Source organism: Procambarus clarkii, chromosome 30, assembly GCF_040958095.1.
Source record: "Procambarus clarkii isolate CNS0578487 chromosome 30, FALCON_Pclarkii_2.0, whole genome shotgun sequence".
NCBI classification, from domain to species: domain Eukaryota; kingdom Metazoa; phylum Arthropoda; class Malacostraca; order Decapoda; family Cambaridae; genus Procambarus; species Procambarus clarkii.
Window position 1 is genome coordinate 38969239 of NC_091179.1, and position 15840 is coordinate 38985078.

Below are 15840 nucleotides of genomic sequence, written 5' to 3' on the forward strand. Positions count from 1 at the left end.
TATCATATCAAAATCATATGAGAATCACTTCAGATTCATTATATCCTACATCATCTTGATCCTACATGACAATGTCACCATGATCATGTATACCAAAGGGTCCATGGTACCTGCGTGCCTTTGAGCATGATTTAACAAGGATCAAGAAGATTCGAGAATAACTTAATTAATTAAAAACTATTGGAGTATTTGTCGATTTTTGGTGAGGATTAAATCAAATCCTTAGTAAGAATCAATAGTACAATCAAGTACTACCAATAATCTTTAAATCCTATATCTTATTATATTATATTCACATCTTATCTCAAAAATGTCTAAACAGTAAAGATAATCAATAAATATTCAGTGAAGGCTACCCAGCAAATACAAAATGTTTTCTGATGTTTTCATTTGGTAGCAGAATGGTGATACTGTGACTATAAATATAATGTCGTCTTTTGAACGTATAATATACATTAATTTTAGACAATGAAATCGTAGACATTTTTAGCAAATGCATAAATGACGTTTTATAGCATTTATAATTTAAATAAAGTATCAATTACCTAATGTGAGTTTGTGTGTGTGTACTCGCCTAGTTGTGCTTGCAGGGGTTGAGCTCTGGCTCTTTGGTGTGTATGCGTGTATCTTTGTGCTTGAATGTGTTTGTGTGCATGTGTGATTTTGTGTGTATTTGTGTACGTGTGTGTGCGTGTGCTTTTGTGTGTGTCTTTGTGTTTGTGTGAGTGTATTCACCAAGTTGTGTTTGTGTGGGTTGAGCTTTGCTCTTTCGGCCCACCTCTCGACTGTCAATCAACTGTTTTACTAACTACTTTTTTTTCCACACCACACACACACCCCAGAAAGCAGCCCGTGACAGCTGACTAACTCCCAGATACCTATTTACTGCTAGATAACAGGAGCATTAAGGGTGAAAAACTTTGCCCATTAGTTTCTGCCTGGTGCAGGAATCGAACCCCCGCCACAGAATTAAGTCCTGTGCGCTATCCACCAGGCTACCAGGCCCCGTATGTTTGTTTGCAGTGTGTGTTTGTGTGTGTGTGTGTACTCGCCTAGTTGTGCTTGCAGGGATTGAGCTTTGGCTCTGCCTCTCCCTGTCTCCCTGTGTGTGTGTTGTGTGTTGTGTGTGTGTGTGTGTGTGTGTGTGTGTGTGTGTGTGTGTGTGTGTGTGTGTGTGTGTGTGTGTGTGTGTGTGTGTGTGTAATTACCCAAGTGTAGTTACAGGATGAGAGCTACGCTCGTGGTGTCCTGTCTTCGCAACTCTATTTGACATGTAACGCTTAGAAACTACTGACGGTCTTGGCCTCGACCACCATCTCACCTAACTTGTTCCAACCGTCTACCACTCTGTTTGCGAAAGTGAATTTTCTTATATTTCTTCGGCATCTGTGTTTAGCTAGTTTAAATCTATGACCTCTTGTTCTTAAAGTTTCAGGTCTCAGGTCCAGGTGTGTGTGTGTGTGTGTGTGTGTGTGTGTGTGTGTGTGTGTGTGTGTGTGTGTGTGTGTGTGTGTATGTACTCACCTAGTTGTACTCACCTAGCTGTGCATGCGGGGGTTGAGCTCTGGCTCTTTGGTCCTGCCTCTCAACCGTCAATCAACAGGTGTACAGGTTCCTGAGCCTACTGCGCTCTATCATATCTACATTTGAAACTGTGTATGGAGACAGCCTCCTCCACATCACTGCCTAATGCATTCCATCCGTTAACTACTCTGACACTGAAAAAGTTCCTTCTAACGTCTCTGTGGCTCGTGTATGTACTTAGTTTCCACCTGTGTCCCCTTGTTTGCGTCCCACCAGTGTTGAATAGTTTATAGGTTGTGATCATGTCACCCTTTACTCTTCTGTTTTCCAGTGTCGTAAGGTGCATTTCCCGCAGCCTTTCCTCGTAACTCATGCCTCTTAGTTCTGGGACTAGTCTAGTGGCATACCTTTGGACTTTTTCCAGCTTTGTCTTGTGCTTGACAAGTTACGGGCTCCATGCTGGGGCCGAATACTCCAGGATTGGTCTTACATATGTTGTGTACAAGATTCTGAATGATTCCTTACACAGGTTCCTGAACGCTGTTCTGATGTAAGCCAGCCTCGCATATGCCGCAGACGTTATTCTTTTTATGTGGGCTTCAGGAGACAGGTTTGGTGTGATATCAACTCCTAGATCTTTCTCTCTGTTCGTTTCATTAAGTACTTCATCTCCTATTCTGTGTCCTGTGTCTGGCTTCCTATTTCCACTGCCTAGTTTCATTACTTTGCATTTACTCGGGTTGAACTTCAACAGGCATTTGTTGGACCATTCACTCAGTCTGTCTAGGTCATCAAAGCAGATTAAGGCGTCCTGTATGTACCAGTTGCGTTGCTCCTTGGAGTATGGGTTCGAGTCACTTCTGGGGTGTGAGTTTTCAGTCATATATATATATATATATATATATATATATATATATATATATATATATATATATATATATATATATATATATATATATATATATATATATATATATTATATATATATAATATATATATAATATATATATATATATATATATATATATATATATATATATATATATATATATATATATATATATATATATATATATATATATATATATATAGGGGGGTACCACCACTGGTGCATTTATAGGGACCCACATCCTCAGAGAAGGGAACACAGAGCATTCAGGGAAAAACTTGCCATTTAATTAACTCTGAATACGTAAGAGTGTTCACTTCTCCTACCACCCCCTTTTATATGGTGTTCACTTTATTATGCAAGGTTATACAGTTACATATCTGATTTTATACAAAGAATTAACATTAAGAGGACACACACATAAGAAATTCGCTTCCTAGAGGCTGTAGATTTCCTCGAACTCCTCCGATGCCGGGCATGAACCGAGGATGCAGCGAGCATTCCCCCTCTGGATCGCGACACTGGGGCGCTGAAAAAGAAAACTTGCTGCTCTAGGGTCTCTTGTGGTGTCAATGAGTTTGGAACCAAGATCCTTAAGAAAACTTCTTGCACTCTCTCCCCATGGGCCTAGGGTCTCAGACCCTATTGGAACGAAGTTATACCGATGATCTAATTGCCTGTACTTGGCTGACTTGTCTCTTTCTCTGTGAGTCGCCGCGGTTCCTGCTGTGCCAGCAGAGAGGTTGATGTATGTGGTTGCGAGGGTGGATACACAAGTAAAGTCCCATGCCAACTGTCTACCACCCTTCCACGGTCGCAGTATGATTCCGTCTGGTCGGCCGGCAAAGCTAACAAAGTCACGATTCAGTAGGTTGCGGGGCTCTCTCTCCGCTGGACACTGAGCAGAGGCAAGGCTTCTTTTAATGATGTCATTGACTTCGTCGTGCCTAGTGTGCCAACCACCAGATTTTCCACAGTGCAGGCCATGCAGTCCATATTCGTCAGCATCTGCCTCGCCGCAGATATATATATATATATGACAATGTCAGACCACGGAGGAAAAATGAAACAGGAATTTCCTTAAGTACTTTCGTATATTAATACATCTTCAGAAGGAGTGAAATATATTAATTATATTAATATACGAAAGTACTTAAGGAAATTCCTGTTTCATTTTTCCTCCGTGGTCTGACATTGTCACAAGAGGTGTTCAGATTCCTGAGCCTATTGGGCTCTATCATATCTACACTTGAAACTGTGTATGGAGTCAGCCTCCACCACATCACTTCCTAATGCATTCCATTTGTCAACCACTCTGACACTAAAAAAGTTCTTTCTAATATATCTGTGGCTCATTTGGGCGCTCAGTTTCCACCTGTGTCCCCTTGTGCGTGTGCCCCTTGTGTTAAATAGCCTGTCTTTATCTACCCTACCCTTGAGAATCTTGAATGTAGTGATCATGTCCCCTCTAACTCTTCTGTCTTCCAGCGAAGTGAGGTTCAATTCCCGCAGTCTCTCCTCGTAGCTCATACCTCTCAGCTCGGGTACTAGTCTGGTGGCAAATCTTTGAACCTTTTCCAGTTTAGTCTTATCCTTGACTAGATGAGGACACCATGCTGGGGCTGCATACTCCAGAATTGGCCTGACATATGTGGTATACAAAGTTCTGAATGATTCTTTACACAAATTTCTGAATGCCGTTCGTATGTTGGCCAGCCTGGCATATGCCGCTGATGTTATCCTCTTGATATGTGCTGCAGGAGACAGGTCTGGCGTGATATCAACTCCGAAGTCTTATTCTTTCTCTGACTCCTGAAGGATTTCCTCTCCCAGATGATACCTTGTATTTGGCCTCCTGCTCCCTACATCTATCTTCATTACATTACATTTGGTTGGGTTGAACTCTAACAACCACTTGTTCGACCATTCCTTCAGTTTGTCTAGGTCTTCTTGAAGCCTCAAACAGTCCTCTTCTGTCTTAATCCATCTCATAATTTTGGCATCATCCGCAAACATTGAGAGAAATGAATCTATACCCTCCGGGAGATCATTTACATATATCAGAAACAAGATAGGACCGAGTACAAAGCCCTGTAGGACTTCATTGGTGACTTCACGCCAATCAGAGGTCTCACCTCTCACCGTAACTCTCTGATTCCTATTGCTTAGGTACTCCCTTATCCACTGGAGCACCTTACCAGCTACACCTGCCTGTCTCTCCAGCTTATGTACCAGCCTCTTATGCGGTACTGTGTCAAAGGCTTTCCGACAATCCAAGAAAATGCAGTACACCCAGCCCTCTCTTTCTTGCTTAATCTGTGTCACCTGGTCATAGAATTCTATTAAGCCAGTCAGGCCAGATTTTCCCTCCCTGAACCCATGTTGTCGATTTGTCACGAAGTCCCTTCTCTTCAGATGTGCTACCAGGTTTTTTCTCACGATCTTCTCCATCACCTTGCATGGTATACAAGTCAAGGATACTGGCCTGTAGTTCAGTGCCTCTTGCCTGTCGCCCTTTTTGTATATTGGGACCACATTCGCTGTCTTCCATATTTCTGGTAGGTCTCCCGTCTCCAGTGACCTACTATACACAATGGAGAGTGGCAAGCAAAGTGCCTCTGCACACTCTTTCAGTACCCATGGCGAGATCCCGACTGGACCAACAGCCTTTCTAACATCCAGATCCAGCAGGTGTCTCTTGACCTCCTCTCTCGTAATTTCAAACTCTTCCAAGGCCGCCTGGTTTACGTCCCTTTCTCCTAGCACAGTGACCTCACCTTGTTCTGTTGTGAAGACCTCTTGGAACCTCTTGTTGAGTTCATCACACACCTCTTTGTCATTCTCTGTATACCTGTCCTCGCCTGTTCTAAGTTTCACTACCTGTTCTTTCACTGTTGTTTTCCTTCTGATGTGACTGTGGAGTAGCTTTGGTTCAGTCTTGGCTTTGTTTGCTATATCATTTTCATAACTTTTCTCTGCTTCTCTTCTCACCCTGACATACTCATTCCTGGTTCTCTGGTATCTCTCTGCTTTCTGGTGTTCTGTTATTCCGGAAGTTCCTCCATGCCCTTTTGTTCAGTTTCTTTGCTTCCATACATGCCCTATTATACCATGGATTCTTCTTTTGTTTCTCGGATTTTTCCTTTTGGGCCGGGATGTATCTGCTTACTGCCTCCTGACACTTTTGGGTGAAATAGTCCATCATATCTTGTACAGACTTAGCTCTGAGGACTGTGTCCCAAGGTATTTCCCTTAGAAAGCTTCTCATCTCCTCATAATTTCCCTTTTGGTATGCCAGCCTTTTGTTTCCTAGTTCTTTTTCGGGGGGGATAATTCCGAGCTCTACCAGGTAGTCAAAGTTCAATACACTGTGATCACTCATTCCCAAGGGTGCTTCCATCTTGTCTTCCCTTATATCTCACTCATTTAGGGTAAATATCAGATCAAGCATTGCTGGTTCATCCTCTCCTCCATTCTCGTTGGATCCTTGATGTGCTGGCTTAGAAAGTTTCTTGTTGCCATGTCAAGCAGCTTAGCTCTCCATGTTTCTGGTCCTCCATGCAGGTCTCTGTTCTCCCAATCTATCTTCCCATGGTTAAAGTCTCCCATGATTAGTAGTCCAGATCCATTCCTGCTAGCAACAGAAGCTGCTCTCTCTATTATGTTAATGGTGGCCATATTGTTTCTATCATATTCCTATCTGGGTCTTCTGTCATTTGGTGGTGGATTATATATGACTACGACTATAATTTTTTGCCATCCAGTTGTTATTGTTCCTATTATGTAGTCACTGAAACCTTCACATCCCTGGACAACCAACTCCTCAAAATCCCAGCCTTTTCTTACCAGCAGAGCTACACCACCACCACCTCTTCCTTCTCTCTCTTTCCTCATAACATAATAGTCCTGTGGGAACACTGCATTTGTTATTGTTTTTGTCAGCTTTGTTTCTGTGAGAGCTATTATGTCTGGGTTTTCCTCTAGTACCCATTCTCCAAGTTCATTTGCCTTATTTGTAATACCATCTATGTTAGTGTACATTGCCTTGAGGCTCACTTTCTTCTGTCCCTTCTCAAATCTCCTCCTTGGTGAATGTTCTGCTGGTGGAGGAATCTGTGCCATGGGTGTGAGGATTTGTGAGGTCGATGCCAGGGTTGCAGAGGATACTGGGATGAGGGGTGGGGGGTCAAATGAAGGGGGAAGGACAGGAAGGGTATGGGGTGAACGGGGCGGGAGGACAGGAAGGAAAGGGGGGTTTTCTATGCAGAGGAGGGTGGTGGGGTTGCCCTCCCCGCTCGTGTTACTGGGTAGCTGGTTGTGGGTTCCCCCCTCGCCTCTGGGGGTGATGTGTTGGGAGCTGTGGTTTCCTGGTTTTCCTCTCTCGCCCTGGGCTTCTTCCTTGCTTCTGCCACCATGGCCCTCTCCTCCCTCGTCATGTCCCTCTGGAGGAATACTTTTTTTAATTCTCCCACATGTTGCAGGTTGCTTTTCTTTGTTAGAATCGTGTCCTTTGTGTTCTCGTTTGAAAACACTATCTTTAACTCACGGTCTCGGTCTTTTTTGTACCAGCTTAACCTGAAAACCTTCTCAATGCTATGCTCAGCCCCGTCCATGTCTAGTGCCTTCAGTATTTCATTCACTGCCGCTTTGTCCTTATCATTCCACTCTTTCCTATTAGAGCCTTCCTGCTCTTTAATACCTACAGCTACCACTGTTCTTTTCCTTTCCAGCAGCTGGGTAGTGGAGCGTGCTGCTTCCTGTGAGGTGGCTGCTTTCATGGCTACCTCCATCACTGCAGGCATTACTTCAGAGTTGTTTTTTTTTAGCATTTCTGCAAATGTTGCTTTTAATGTGGCATTCTCTTCCAAAGTACTATTACCACCACCTCCCTGGGTGGTTATCTGAGTCTCAGCATCGATACTGTTCTCTTTGAGGGCTCTAATATCCTCCTTTGCTGCTGTCAGCTCTCTTTTTAGGTTGCTTATTTCATTCTTCATTTCCTGCATCATTTCCTGCATCTCACTCTTGATGTCCTCCAGAAACTGGGTGAACATTTCCTTCATTTCGTCGCCTGAACTTTTCCCTTTTCCCCTGTTGCTTCTGGCTGTCATGCTTGACCCTGTTCCTAGTTGTGCCATGATAGGATTCGTCAGAAGGGCAGAGTGGGGTGGGGGAGAGAGAGATAGAGAGGGAGAGAGAGAGAGATAAAGAGAGAGATTGAGAGAGATAAAGAGAGAGATTGAGAGAGGGAGGGAGGGAGAGAGATTGAGAGAGGGAGGGAGGGAGAGAGATAAAGAGAGATATAAAGAGAGAGAGAGAGAGAGAGATAAAGAGAGAGATAGAGAGAGGGAGGGAGGGAGAGAGATAAAAGAAAGAGAGAGAGAGAGAAAGAGAGAGAGAGAGAGAGAGAGAGAGAGAGAGAGAGAGAGAGAGAGAGAGAGAGAGAGAGAGAGAGAGAGAGAGAGAGAGGGGTGGGGGGGAAGAGAGAGATAAAGAGAGAGAGAGAGAGAAAAAGAGAGAGGGAGAGAGAGAGATAAAGGGAGAGAGGGAGAGAGAGAGAGATAAAAAGAGAGGGAGAGAGATAAAGAGAGAGGGAGAGAGATAAAGAGAGAGGGAGAGAGATAAAGAGAGAGGGAGAGAGAGAGATAAAGAGATAGAGAGGAGAAAGTGGGAGAGAGAGAGAGAGGAGAGAGAGGGAGAGTATGTGTAAGGGTGATGCGGGGTACTGTGGGGTGGGGGGGGGGTGGTGGCGACAAGGTGAGGTCAGGTAAAGTCAGATGGGGGTGCGTTTTTGCGTGTGCGTGCGTGCGCGAGTGCGTGTGTTACGAGATCCCTTAAGTGTTACCTCTACCTAAATGAGCCACTTTGAGATTTTAAATATATATGATATCCTGAACAAGAATTTGATAATATTTTACCTCGCACTGTACACCTGATTAATTGACCAGAGAGAAGGTACATACCAGTCTTCCTTTCCGCTCACACAACTAGATGAGTAATGATGATGTATGGTTGACGATGATCTCCGCCGTCGCCTTCCACTTGGTGCTTCTCTAAGTGCTAGTAGATTGATGATGTCGGTTCTTCTCTATCTACAATAACCTCTGGAGTCAGTCACTGTATCGTTGTGTGACAGTTCACTAATTTACTTTACCACTGATCACAGTCACCACCCAACAAACACAATCAGGTAGTTCCACAGCGGGTCGACCCACCTGGCCGTCAGGTCAGGTCAGGTCACTTCACGCAGTCGTCCACACTTATAAGCACCGGTGATGCCACTAGCTACACTTTGGTTTCTTCGCACTATCGCTAGCGATATGTCTATCCTATGTATCACCTTGCTAGTTACACACTGCGAGAGGCCAAATATTATGATCTAACCTCTATAATCCTTCAATGTCCCGAGAAATTGACGAATTTCCGCGGACCTCGCTAATCGCGTGTGTCTCCTACCGTCGCTACTGAACTACTGTGTGTGTGAGCGTGTGTACATGTGATCGTGTGCCTGTGAGCGTGTGCATGTGAGCGTGTGCATGTGTGAATTTGTACGTGTGTGAGCATGTTAGTGAGTATGTGTGTGAGCATCTCTGTGTGTGTATGTGTGTGTGTGTGTGCGTGTGTGAGCATGTGTGCGTGTGTGAGCATGTGTGCGTGTGTGAGCATGTGTGTGTGTGTGTGAGCGTGCAGGCGTGTGTGTACTCACCTAATTGTGCTTGCGGGGGTTGAGCGCTGGCTCTTTGGTCCCGCCTCTCAATCTTCAATCAACAGGTGTACAGGTTCCTGAGCCTACTGGGCTTTATCATATCTACACTTGAAACTGAGTATGGAGTCAGCCTCCACCACATCACTTCCTAATGCATTCCATTTGTCAACCACTCTGACACTAAAAAAGTTCTTTCTAATATTTCTGTGGCTCATTTGGGCACTCAGTTTCCACCTGTGTCCCCTAGTGTGTGTGCCCCTTGTGTTAAATAACCTGTCTTTATCTACCCTGTCAATTCCCTTGAGAATCTTGAATGTGGTGATCATGTCCCCCCTAACTCTTCTGTCTTCCAACAAAGTGAGGTTTAATTCCCATAGTCTCTCCTCGTAGCTCATACCTCTCAGCTCGGGTACTAGTCTGGTGGCAAACCTTTGAACCTTTTCCAGTTTAGTCTTATCCTTGACTAGATATGGACTCCATGCCGGGGCTGCATACTCCAGGATTGGCCTGACATATGTGGTATACAAAGTTCTGAATGATTCTTAACACAAGTTTTTGATTGCCGTTCGTATGTTTGCCAGCCTGGCATAGGCCGCTGATGTTATCCTCTTGATATGGGCTGCAGGGGACAGGTCTGGCGTGATGTCAACCCCCAAGTCTTTTTCTCTCTCTGACTAATGAAGAATTTCATCTCCCAGATGATACCTAGTATCTGGCCTCCTGCTTCCTACGCCTATCTTCATTACATTACATTTGCTTGGGTTAAAGTCTAACAACCATTTGATCGACCATTCCTTCAGCTTGTCTAGGTCTTCTTGAAGCCTCCAGCTGTCCTCCTCTGTCTTAATCATTCTCATAATTATGGCATCGTCAGCAAACATTGAGAGAAACGAATCTATACCCTCCGGGAGATCATTTACATATATCAGAAACAAGATAGGACCGAGTACAGAGGCCAGTGGGACTCCACTGGTGACTTCACGCCAATCGGAGGTCTCACCCCTCACCGTAACTCTCTGCTTCCTATTGCTTAGGTACTCTCTTATCCACTGGAGCACCTTACCAGCTACACCTGCCTGTCTCTCCAGCTTATGTACCAGCCTCTTATGCGGTACTGTGTCAAAGGCTTTCCGACTCTCCATGAAAATGCAGTCCGCCCAGCTCTCTCTTTCTTGCTTAATCTTTGTCACCTGGTCGTAGAATTCTATTAAGCCAGTCAGGCCAGATTTACCCTCCCTGAACCCCTGTTGTCGATTTGTCACGAAGTCCCTTCTCTCCAGATGTGATACCAGGTTTTTTCTCACGATCTTGTCCATCACCTTGTATGGTATACAAGTCAAGGACACTGGCCTGTAGTTCAGTGCCTCTTGCCTGTCGCTCTTGTTGTATACTGGGACCACATTCGCCGTCTTCCATATTTCTGGTAGGTCTCCCGTCTCCAGTGACCTACTATACACTATGGAGAGTGGCAAGCAAAGTGCCTCTGCACACTCTTTCAGTACCCATGGCTAGATCCCGTCTGGACCATCAGCCTTTCTAACATCCAGATCCAGCAGGTGTCTCTTGACCTCCTCTCTCGTAATTTCGAACTCTTCCAAGGCCGCCTGGTTTACTTCCCTTTCTCCTACCACAGTGACCTCACCTTGTTCTATTGTGAAGACCTCCTGGAACCTCTTGTTGAGTTCTTCACACACCTCTTTGTCATTCTCTGTATACCTGTCCTCGCCTGTTCAAAGTTTCACTACATGTTCTTTCACTGTTGTTTTCCTTCTGATGTGACTGTGGAATAGCTTCGGTTCGGTCTTGGCTTTGTTTGCAATATCATTTTCATAACTTTTCTCTGCTTCTCTTCTCACCCCTGACATACTCATTCCTGGTTCTCTGGTATCTCTCTCTGTTTTCTGGTGTTCTGTTATTCCGTTGTGTTGTTATTCCGTTATTCTGTTGTGTGTGAGTGTGTGCGTGTGTGTGTGTGTGTGTGAGCGTGTGCGTGTGAGCGTGTGTGTGTGTACTCACCTATTTGTGTGTGTGTGTGAGCGCTTGCGTGTTAGCACTTGCATGTTAGCATTTGCATGTGAGTGTGTGCGTGCGTATGTGTGTGTGTGTGTGTGTGTGTGTGTGTGTGTGTGTGTGTGTGTGTGTGTGTGTGTGTGTGTGTGTGTGTGTGTGTGTGTGTGTGAGCGTGTGAGCATGTGTGTGTGCATGTGTATATATGTGTGTGAGCATTTGCGCAAGAACATGTGCCTGTGTGTGTGTGTGTGTCTGAGCCTGTGTATGTGAGCGTATGTGTGTGTACTCACCTAGTTGTGTTTGCGGGGGTTGAGCTCTGGCTCTTTGGTCTCATCTGTGTGTGTGTGTGTGTGTGTGTGTGTGTGTGTGTGTGTGTGTGTGTGTGTGTGTGTGTGTGTGTGTGTGTGTGTGTGTGTGTGTGTGTGTGTGTGTGTGTGTGTGTGTGTGTGTGTGTGTGTGTGTGTGTGTGTGTGTGTGTGTGTGTGTGTGTGTGTGTGTGTGTGTGTGCGTGTGTTTGTGTGTGTGAGCGTTATTGTGTGGGCGTGTACATGTGAGAGTGTGTGGAAAGCACTGATATGTAAACATTAACAGTAGTTGAATGTGTCGCAGTAGAGAAGGTGCCAGCAGGGCCTGGAAAATACAATACTCTTGCCTGCAGTCAAATAGTTGGTGAGGGGAGGCCGGCTGAGCTGGGAGCTAGTCAGTGTCCCTCGAGCCTCTTAGGCCTCACAGGAGATCGTCGCCGGCAGCCTGGAAATCGACGCTTCTCTCCCCTTCTTTTATCTCCCCCCCCCCCCTCTCTCCCCCTCTCTTCTCTCCCTCCCCTCCCACCTCTCTCCCGCCTCTCTTATCCCCACCTCTCTTCTCTCCCTCCCCTCCCACCTCTCTCCACCTCTCTTATCTCCTCTCTCTCTCCCTCCCTCTCTCCCCTTCTCTCATCCTCTCTTCTTTTCCCCCCTCTCTCCTCTCCCCCTTTCTCCTCTCCCACTCTCTTCTCTCCCCCTCTCTCCTCTCCCCCTATCTCAGCTCCCCTTCTCGTCTTTCTACCTCTACCTCTCTCTTCTTTCCCTCTCTCCTCTCCTTTCTTCTCTTGATCTCCTGTCAATCTCTTTTTTCTCTCTCTATCTCTTCTCTCTCTCTCTCTCTCTCTCTCTCTCTCTCTCTCTCTCTCTCTCTCTCTCTCTCTCTCTCTCTCTCTCTCTCTCTCTCTCTCTCTCTCTCTCTCTCTCTCTCTTCTCGTCTTTATCTTTATCTGACAGTGGAGGAATGAGGTGTGCTGGTAGTGGGTGAATGAGTTCATACTATCTGGAAGACCGTATACATATATCAGAAACAGGTTGCTCCAAGTACAGAGCCCTGTGGGACTCCGTTGGTGACATCTTACAACTGTGAGGTCTCCCCCTTCCACAATTAATCGATGTTTCCTGTTGTTTAGTTACTTCCGTATCCACTGGCGCCCCTTATCTTTTACTCCTGCCGGTTTCTCCAACTTTTGTTACAACCTATTATGGGGTACTGTGTCAAAGGATTTCTGACAATCTAAGGAAAATATAGTCTGCCCACCATTCTTTTTTTTGCCTATTTTTTTAGACTGGTCATAGAATTTTATTAAACCTGTTAGGCACTATTTATCATCCCTGTATCCATGCTGGTGGTGTGCTACAAACATCATTCTCCACAGATGTTCTATGAAGTGTTTTTCTCACGATCTTCATCACCTTGCATGTTATAAAACTTAGGGATTCTGGCCTGTATTTCAGTGTCTCTTGCTTGACACCCTTTTTTGAATATTTGGACTACATTTAATTTAGGACTTCAAGCTTTTCAGTAAGTCTCCTTTTTTCCAGTTACCTGTCATGCACCATAGAAGACATGCCACACTTAGTGCTTTTGCAGCTTATTTTACATTATGAGATTCTGTCAGGCCCAACAGATTTTGTCACATTCAGCTCCAATAAATTTCTTTTGACCTCTTACTGGTAAGCTCAAATTCCTCCATAGTTGCTTGGTTTACTGCCTCCTCTCTCTCTGTATAGAAATTTCTCCTTGCTCTGTTGTGAAGACCTTCTGGAATGTCTTGTTGAGTTCTTCAGATACCTCCTTTTCGTTCTCTGTGTATCTGTTCTCCCTATTTCTCACTTTCATCGCGTGTTGCATCATTGCTGTTTTCCTCCTCACGCGACTGTGGAGTAGTTGTTGTTGGGGTCTTGGCTTTTGTTTTCATAACATTTTCATACTGTCTCTCACCTTCTCTCTTCACTCTGAAGTACTCATTCCTGGCCCTCTGGAATTTCATTCTGCTCTCTGGTGTTCTGTTATTTCTGTAGATTCTTCATGTTCTAGTACTTAATTGCCCTGCTTCCTTACAAGCCTCATTTAACCATGAATCTTCTGTTGCTTTTCATTTTCTCCTCGTGGGCCGGGATAAACTTGTTTGCAGCCTCTTGGTACTTCTGGGTGACGTAGTCCATCATATCTTGTAAAGTCTTTTGCCTCAGTTATGTTTTTCATGGTATTCCCATTTGGAACTTCCTCATCTCCTCATAGTTTCCTCATAGGGAAGCAAGCCTTTTCCTTTCCGATCCCTTCCGTGGATAGGTTATCGCCACCTCCACAAAATACTCAAATGTGAGGACACTGTGGTCACTCATTCCCACGGAGGCTTCAAATTTGAATTCCGTTATGTCTGACTCATTCAAGGTCAATATCAAGTCGAGTTTAGCTAGTTCGATATTGCCTCTCATTCTTCTGGGGGATGAGGTGTGCTGAAAGTTGGTGGTGAATGAGGTGTACTGGTAATGGTTGTATTGTCAGCAGGGAATGAGTTGTGATGGTAGTGGGGATACTGCCAGTGAGGGATGAGGTGTTCTTGTAGAAGGTGTACTGTCAGTGGGTACATGAGGGTACTGGTGAGGAGACCATACGCACCTCCTCACTAGACATCAGCTGGATGACACAATGCTCCAGGTGTACAACTGTTGTGTCGTTACCAGTTTAGATCTTCGGTTTTGCGTGTAAACTGGTTATCATATACACACATAATAGCTTCGATATATTACGAATATATACTAATAAAGATTTCCAGCGATCTCGTCTCTATTATGTTACCCGGGAATTTGTTCCATAAATCAACTACTCTAATTCCAAACCTATACTTACTCGAAATCTATTCATTTTAGAGCCATTGTTTAGTTTTAGATATTGTGTTGATAAAATAAATAATTTATTTGTATTCCTATTGTTAAGCCCTTGTATCCTTTTGTATTCTTCAGACATGTCACCCCTTGCTCACTGTAAGATAAAATATGTTGAATATTGCAGGGACAGAGTGTGTGCTCTACCAGGGTTGGGTGACGACCAGCTACAATGGTTCTTATTCCGACATTGTCAACCTCTACTGCTACACCGCTTATCACTATGGCTTCGATCTTGCCCCTGCAGCCACCTTTACAGCTGTGTCATATTACTCCTTCACGCCACCTGAAAATGCTGTTCAGGGATTCTACTGTGACGACATTAAGTACTGTTTTAATTCTTTCGTCCAAACCAACCCTTGGTGGATGGCCGACCTTCTCTCGCCGAAAGGCGTTTCCAAGATTGTCGTCAAGACACGAAAAGATCTCAGGGACTTCAGCAACGTGGAGATCCGCCTGGGTAACACCTCGAGCTTCACCAGCAACCCGCTGTTTGCCTCGTACATGGGACTGACACCTACTCCCCTGGAGATCCTGGTCTTCGCTCCATCATCCCCCATGACAGGTCGCTACCTCTCCCTTCAGAGCATCACATCATCGGGAGCCCTTAATGTTTGCAACATCCAGATCATTGCTGCTTGAACACTGTTTTCTTCAGAATATTATATATATATATATATATATATATATATGTATATATATATATATATATATATATATATATATATATATATATATATATATATATATATATATATATATATATATATATATATATCAGTAAAGAATATCTGTATATAAATATCCCATTCCAATATTGGCTATCCTCGTGAATTACGCATGAAAGTAGGTTTTTGAAGGGAATGTAACATGCAATGTTAAATTGATCTGTAAAGAACAAATGCTTGCTCACTATCACCTCATTATGATACTAACAACTGTCATGGTTCTAAGTAGCCTATCTAAAAAGTAGTTAGGTTAATTGTGAATGTATTTTTCAACGTTAGGGAGGTAAATATGTGGGGAAGAGGTCTCCCGCCCGGACAAGGATTCCCTAAAGATTCTTCTTTGCTAGAGGTTGCAGTTGGCACAGTAACTGAGACGGCGCAGCCTGTGAGAACCAACCAACACGAAGCTGGACAATAACGTCACGGAAGGAAAGCGCGGAGATTTGCAAGACAGATCAAATTATCCTCGAGAGTGAAGGAGGTGGCACGTCTGCCTACTGCCACTATGTTACTAATGGACAGATATCGTCAAACAATTCCTGTGAGCAGGACCGACACTAAAGAAGATAAGGGCGGTATCCAATAGTGAGCGTAAATCCAAGAGTTGACCTTATTACAAGCGGTTTCGTAGGGACGATGCAACAGAAGCTATGACAGCAGGAAAGCCGACGACAGTGGGGAATGAGGTGTGAGGACTTGATGCTGAGAAGTCTTTTCTAATCAGGAAGGACGACCGTGCTTCAAAAGTATTGCAGCACCAGGTAGGGCGCCGAGCAAATGCATAATGAG

General features: G+C 44.5%; 1 protein-coding gene across 1 annotated transcript in view; it reads left to right on the forward strand.

The window, feature by feature from the left end:
- Positions 1-14965, forward strand: part of LOC138370058 (uncharacterized) — a 44142-nt gene extending 29177 nt beyond the window's left edge. The window contains exon 3 of the mRNA XM_069333836.1: positions 14451-14965. Coding sequence (XP_069189937.1) covers positions 14451-14965 — 515 coding nt within the window. The remainder of the gene's footprint in view (positions 1-14450) is intronic.
- The last annotated feature ends 875 nt before the right edge of the window (positions 14966-15840 follow it).